This window comes from Meleagris gallopavo, chromosome 7, assembly GCF_000146605.3.
Source record: "Meleagris gallopavo isolate NT-WF06-2002-E0010 breed Aviagen turkey brand Nicholas breeding stock chromosome 7, Turkey_5.1, whole genome shotgun sequence".
Lineage (NCBI taxonomy): Eukaryota > Metazoa > Chordata > Aves > Galliformes > Phasianidae > Meleagris > Meleagris gallopavo.
In genome coordinates, this window is record NC_015017.2 from 24,184,181 (window position 1) to 24,190,578 (window position 6,398).

Here is a 6,398-nt window from a genome sequence, read left to right on the forward strand (position 1 = left end):
GCAGTAACAATAATGTGTTATCATTAATCAACCCATGAGTGGGCCGTTTTTCCTCACCTTCAAGCCTATACGCCATCCACCAATGATTACAATACTCAATTTTCTACACGTAAGCAGACCTCCTCCAAACATTTTCCAGTGTTTTAAAATGCATCCCAGAGGAGAACATTTGGGGTTCTGTTTCATATCCAGCTGCTCCATTTCTGAGCGTTCTTCGCCCAGTTTGGTGGTGCTGAACAACTGACATTAATACATCAGAAGCAACAATCACAGCACAAACACCCATTGTTGTTCTAACATGCATGCTACAGACTGGATGATCTTAGAGGTCCATCCTTAACAATTCTGTGATTCTATAAAGCCTTGGCACCTTTCTCTGAGAGCACTCTTCCTCCTCTGTTGGCTCTCAGCCACAGACAGAATGGTCCAAATCACTTTGTTTGCAAGGAAGCTCCTAAATAAAAAAAAAAATTATAGAACAAAATACCTCTAAAAGAGGAGGGATATATTCTACTGAAGAATGCAACAGTGAGCAGGTGGTAATTTTATTTATTATACACAATGGCCTAGACAAATAGTTAGATTCATTAAAAACTACAGCAACATCAGGTAAAACCTGTCTTCCACCAGCACAAAGGCAATTGGCAGCCTACTCAAACAGCAATAATAATGGCATTATATTTTTATTTCAGAATTTAATCCATTTGTTGGAAGCAATGAGAAGAATAGTGCTGTTACACGCAAAGCTGACTTAAAAGCGATATTTAAGCTTAAATACAACAAGAGGCACAGAGTCAGAAGCTCATTACCAGAGCTGGCCATAAGCACTGTCACTTTCCTTTTGTTCCAAGGAGGCTCTCCGAGCACTCAGCATTTCTGGACACAGTTAACAACACAGCAGCAACCACAAAACTTATCACACACCATCCTCAGTGCCACACCACTAATGCCATTTCTACCCTGGAAAGAAAAAGCAGCAAAAGATGATGGCCATATACAGCTGATACTGCATCACACACATAGAAATCCTCCAGCATGTAGGCTGAAGGCTTGTGGGAAGAACTGCACATCAGATTCGCTGGTAAAATGAGAAGACGACACACAATCTGCTGTCTGATGAGTGCAAGTACAGATGCTGGACTCACAGGTCCCAAATTCTGTAAGGGAGGAAGTATATAGGGAAGCGTTGCTCACAGAAGCAAGTTGTGCAAAAGGAACACAGTTTGACCAGAAAAGATTACTTTTCTTAGCTCGCAGGGAAATACAAGTAACTTAAGTAGAGCAGTTGAACAGACCGACTTCTCTCTTTGTAGTGCCAGAACAGTCGAACAGTCAGAGAACTGCTGCACGTTGAGTTATCACACTTCAGAGTTGACAGCTGGAACATTTCCTTACTCAATTCCTCTTGCTTTCAGTTCTGATCGAACCCTCTTCAGATAATCAGGGTCAGGGTAACCAAACCTAGAAGAAGAAAAGAATAATTTGGGCTACTTGTACAGTGGGGCACTTGGCAGCTCTACAAAACTTGCTCATCAGAATGTCTTAAAATAATTCACAAGTTTTATGCATGTACTTCTCACTATAGAGAAGACAGACCCCATGTTACAGGTGAGATAAATGGCACAGAAAGGGTAAAGCTAAAAACTTACTGAAAACAAAACAGCTGCTGAATTTGGCTGCCCAAGCTGACACTAGGAACTTCATTTTCTAAGCTGCCAGCTGTCTCACTAGCAAATGACTGGGCATTTGGGTATGCACCTTTCTTAAGAACAGGTTTTAACTGAAGGGGTCTCCATGTGAGCCTTCAAAAGGCAAACGTAATGGCATCTCTGCTTTTCAGATGGCTTATCAGCAAAAGTGTGTATGAAGCAAGTGATAAAAAGGAAGAGAGCAACGAGCAGAGTGGGGGATAAAGCAAAACTTATTGTTCTTTAACGATCCTTGCCCAGGAGGGAGAATGCAACTCCAAGCACAAACCTTTAGGTCTTGCAGGAAGATACCTGGCTCTGAGAGGCTGTAACAACCCTGAAGAGCCTGTTCCAAGCCTCCCTCTCATCTCCAGGCTGGAGCCTGAGATGTGAAAGCGACATATTTATGCTCTCAGTACTAAAACATGACCAGTTTTGACACACAGGTTTGTGTGTTACTACAAAATGAACCAATATTTCACCAAAATGTTCACTGTTGTACACATAAAAGCACCAAATCGTACACTGTCAATATTTCTCTCCAAGGAAATGGTTAAGACAGAAAGACTTAATGGCAGTACCATCAAGGAATGGTTCTCTCTGAGACATGCTTGAGGAACACAGGATTGTTATATCTATTTTCCTTCCAGAGATAATTTGTTCCTGTGCTTTCTCACCACTGCCAGGTTCAACAGACAGCTGTGCTCCAATGCCTGTTTTTATAAGCAACAGAATTAAACTAAACTAGAAGCACATCATGGTTTTATGATTTTTTGTTATCAGTATTCCATACTGTAACATCACGTAGAGCACTGGGAGTTAAAGAGTTAATGCTCCAGTTCCATAGACTGTTGGTATTTCTGGGCATTTGGTTCTCATAAGAGAAGAACTACGTCTCCCAGAAGACTTTCACTGTTCCTTTTTCCATTTAGAGGAAAAGGTAAAACTGCTCACAAGTCACAGGACATCTCTTACTGCTCTTCTCTGCAGTGCACCCGTAGCCATCTTGCCTTCAGCATTACAGTAACGCCTTCGGTTTTGGACACTCTCTCATTTTATTTGCTTTATTAACCTCAATTCCAATTATGTTGTATTATTGTGTTACCTTGCATTCTGCTATCATATTCCATAAATTAGTTTTTTCCCTTAGCTCGTTGCCACTGTTTTGTTTTCAGGCCCATCTTCATACCTTTTCTCCTTCTTCCCTTTCCCCTTCTCCTGGGGCGTGGGTCTGTGGGTCCCCCACCCCAATTAGTCACAGAACCGAGCTGTAAATCATTGACAAAGCATTATAAAGGCTATGAAAATGGTTCAAGTCTGGATCCACAGTACCTTCCACAATCACTGTGTAAGTAATAATCCACAACTGATAAGATTCGCCAGTGCCTCGCAGTGCCATCGGCAATCTGAAAGGTCTAATGCAGAAAATATACAGGGAAGCCTTCCTGCTACCACTGACAAGTTGTATAATAACTGAACAAGAAGACTACTTACTTAGTAGGTCCACCATACATGGAGGTTTTGTGGTGAATATCATTCCATGTGATAACATCTTCTGCACCAGTAGTACGTGAATTCCCCACTGTGAAAATCAGTTTTTGGTTAAAGGCTCTTCTGAGGAGCTGCAGAACTTCCACCCCTTCCTCATTGTCAGGCAAATATGCCTTCCGAATAATTCCATAATAAGGTTTCCCTGGGTTTGGATGGTTCTGCTGTTTTGTAGAGAAACAAAAGAAAAACACTTTGTATATCACAAATTCTCTGTAAGTATGGAAATCGCAATCCCAGCTTTTATAGCACTTTCTATCTCCATCTTTGATCCATTCAGGACACAACATGACTTACATGATACTGCTCCATAGATTTCAATGTAGTTATTCTGAATATACTGTTTTCAGACAGCTATCTCATTCCTGCCACGTGCAAAATGGAGGGCTACCAGTCTGATCCCTACTACGTTACTTCATTGCACTCAAAACTACAGAACTAAATACTTGCAGACTTCTACAGAAGACAGTTATGTCTCTCCAGCACACATATGATGGAAAAATACTGAATTTTGCACTCAGCACTGGTTTTGCTGGAGGGAAAGTATATTTAATGAATCTTCAAATATACTTACAGTTTGAATACCACTTTGCATAACATATTCAATCTCAATAGTACCACAACCGGGATAGCCAGGGAGAGGTGTAGAAATCTTGTTAAAATGCATTCTTCCCTCTGGTTGATCTCCTTGCATGACTCCATAGACAGTATTACAAACAGGACAAGTTTGCTTGTATTCCAGAGCCATTTTGATGCAACTTTTGCAAAAGGCATGTTTGCATTTTGTCAGGATCTCTTTATCATTAATTTTCTCCATGCAAATAGGGCACGTATCATTGGTGTCTTCTGTCTTTGCCTTAGCCTGTTCCATGGAAGAATAACTACTCTTTTCCCTGGCACCGTATTTCTCCCACACTCCTGAAGCTTCTTGGTTGTTGAGATCAGAGGACAACGGTGTCCTTTTTTTAGTTTCTGAAGGCTCTTCAGCATTAAGAAGGTACATAATGTGCTTTTCAGCAGCACGAACATAGTTTGGTAAACCATATAAAATTAATTTGTCTTCCTTCTTCTTAAGCTTTACATACAGGCTTTCCAACTGCTTTTCATCCAGAAGCATGTTTAATTTCCTTTTCTGGTATTCTGAAAGCTTCCAGCTGATAAGTTTTTCTCTTAGCATTGCAAAGGCATTCTGAAATCCACTGATGAAACTTTCAATAGCATGTAAAAGCATATCAGAAGTTTTGTTCCTAGGCTTAAATACTAAGAGCATTTTCTGGCCACCTGAGCTGTCTATCTTTTCTATTACAACACCAAAGCTTTCTTCAATGTCTTCGATTTCTTTTCTTAACACAGGTGCCAACAGCTTAAACACAGAAGCATCAACTTCAATTCTATTCCTGTAGGCGGTCAGTTCAGGTATTTTGGTATCCTTTTCATCTTGGTTGTTCTCCTTTTCCTCTGCTAGAAATATTTTGGCAGCTAAAATCTCATTTCTTGGACCACGGAGGAGCAACTGATCATCTTTCTGTTTGATGAGAAGATTAGTAAATTTAGCATTTAATTTCATCATTGTCTCATCTAACTGGTGACTGTTTGCTATGGGAATGTCTTCCTGTGCCACATCTTTGGCAACCTTCTGAAAAGCGCTGGTAAAAAAATCAATAGCTCTTCGTATTGACGTGGGACTTGTATCAGAAAGGAAGGATATTGATGTGTTCCCATTGTTACAATCTTTACTTTCTACACACACTCCAAAACGTTTATGCATTTCTTTAATCTGTTCTTTGCAGGTATGACAGAAATATTCGTAGATAGCTGATGGAACTGTAAGTGTATTCATTTCTTTGGTATTCAGACCATTCTCATCTTTCAAACTTTTCTTACTTTCAGAATGCAGGAAATCATAGTGTTGGTCGTTGCCTGCAAGGACATCCTTAAAGTAACAGTAAGCTTTTTCAATATCTGCATAATCTCCTGTCAGTTTCTCGGAGCCATCAACGTCAGGATTTCCTTCTCTTCTTAAGTTTGGACAAATAATAGCAATTCTCTCCTTCTGCTGTTCAGTGAACATACTGGTATTCAACACTGCAGACACTGTAAGAAAAATCTAAAGAGAAGACAAGAAGATATCTATATCTATATCTCTCTATATATACACACATTTCCTAAGGTTCTCAGCTTGGTGCTTTTATGTTCCGAGTAAGGAAAAGCTCGATGCAACTTTGCATGGGGCCAGATTAGTACTGACAAACTTGTACAGTGTTTCTTTGATGTCAGATATACAAAAAATGATGTACATGTAAGTAGTTAGCACAAGCTCTATGGGCCACATGTCTGTCCTGGCAGAGCCATGGCAACCTCACAGAGCACAGCCCTGTGGCTTACCCCAGGACACAGATGATCTCTTCTGCATGACTTTTAGTTCAAAGGGTCTGAAAGGCCATTTGTTGTGCTATGAGAGCAGGTTTTTTGTAAGACTGGGGTACTCTGCCATAGTTTTAGAGGTCTCACCACTGGAAGCAGTCTTTGCTGTGCCAAATCTGACAATGCCAAAACCATGCTAGGGAACACGCTTTGTGTTGATGTGCAGATGGGTTGTGGCAGAGCACTCCAAAGTCGCTCCCCACTCCCGCTGTACTGACAAAACCACCGCGACGGAGCTGTGCTCTGACATACTGAAGTGTGATGGAGCGCAGCACCGCTCGCCGTTCCCTTGAGGCCGTGCAGGACACCTGTGCTCCGCACAGCTCTCCCCGACGTACCTTTTTGGTCAGCACTTCTGTTGCTCCATTCCGAGGTGCCTGAGCCGCCCGCAGCTCTGCAGCTCCCGGCGGGGAGAGGTGCTGGGCTTGGCCACGGTCTGCCTGCACCATGGTGGGGCTCTTGCTCCGAGCCCCTTCCAAGGGCTGCAGGATGACCTTCAGCACTTTGCCCCCCAGCTCCAAGACGTGATCCACGCGGGACTCCACTCTCTTCCTATCTGCGGGCGTTGGAAGTGCGATAAAGCCTCGTGAGAAGGGCGGCGGGGACCCTTCGCCACCCACAAGATGGTGCCTCTCGGCAGCCATACCGAATCCCCCGCCCGGCCGTACCTCGCTCGTGCTGGAAATACACCCGGTAGGTGCCTGGGTCGGGGCCGGCCCGCACCTCGCACTCGCCGCC

At 42.6% G+C, this 6,398-nt stretch overlaps 1 protein-coding gene across 1 annotated transcript; it reads right to left on the reverse strand.

Moving 5' to 3' along the window:
- Window positions 1-533: 533 nt before the first annotated feature.
- On the reverse strand, window positions 534-6,392 carry DTX3L (deltex E3 ubiquitin ligase 3L). Its single transcript, XM_003207702.3, has 5 exons — window positions 6,329-6,392; window positions 5,999-6,216; window positions 3,811-5,343; window positions 3,183-3,400; window positions 534-1,461 (listed from the first exon to the last, which is right to left on the reverse strand). Exons 2-5 carry the CDS (start codon window positions 6,107-6,109, stop codon window positions 1,392-1,394), a joined length of 1,932 nt encoding a protein of 643 aa, XP_003207750.3. The 5' UTR covers window positions 6,110-6,216; window positions 6,329-6,392; the 3' UTR covers window positions 534-1,391.
- Between the last annotated feature and the right edge of the window lie 6 nt (window positions 6,393-6,398).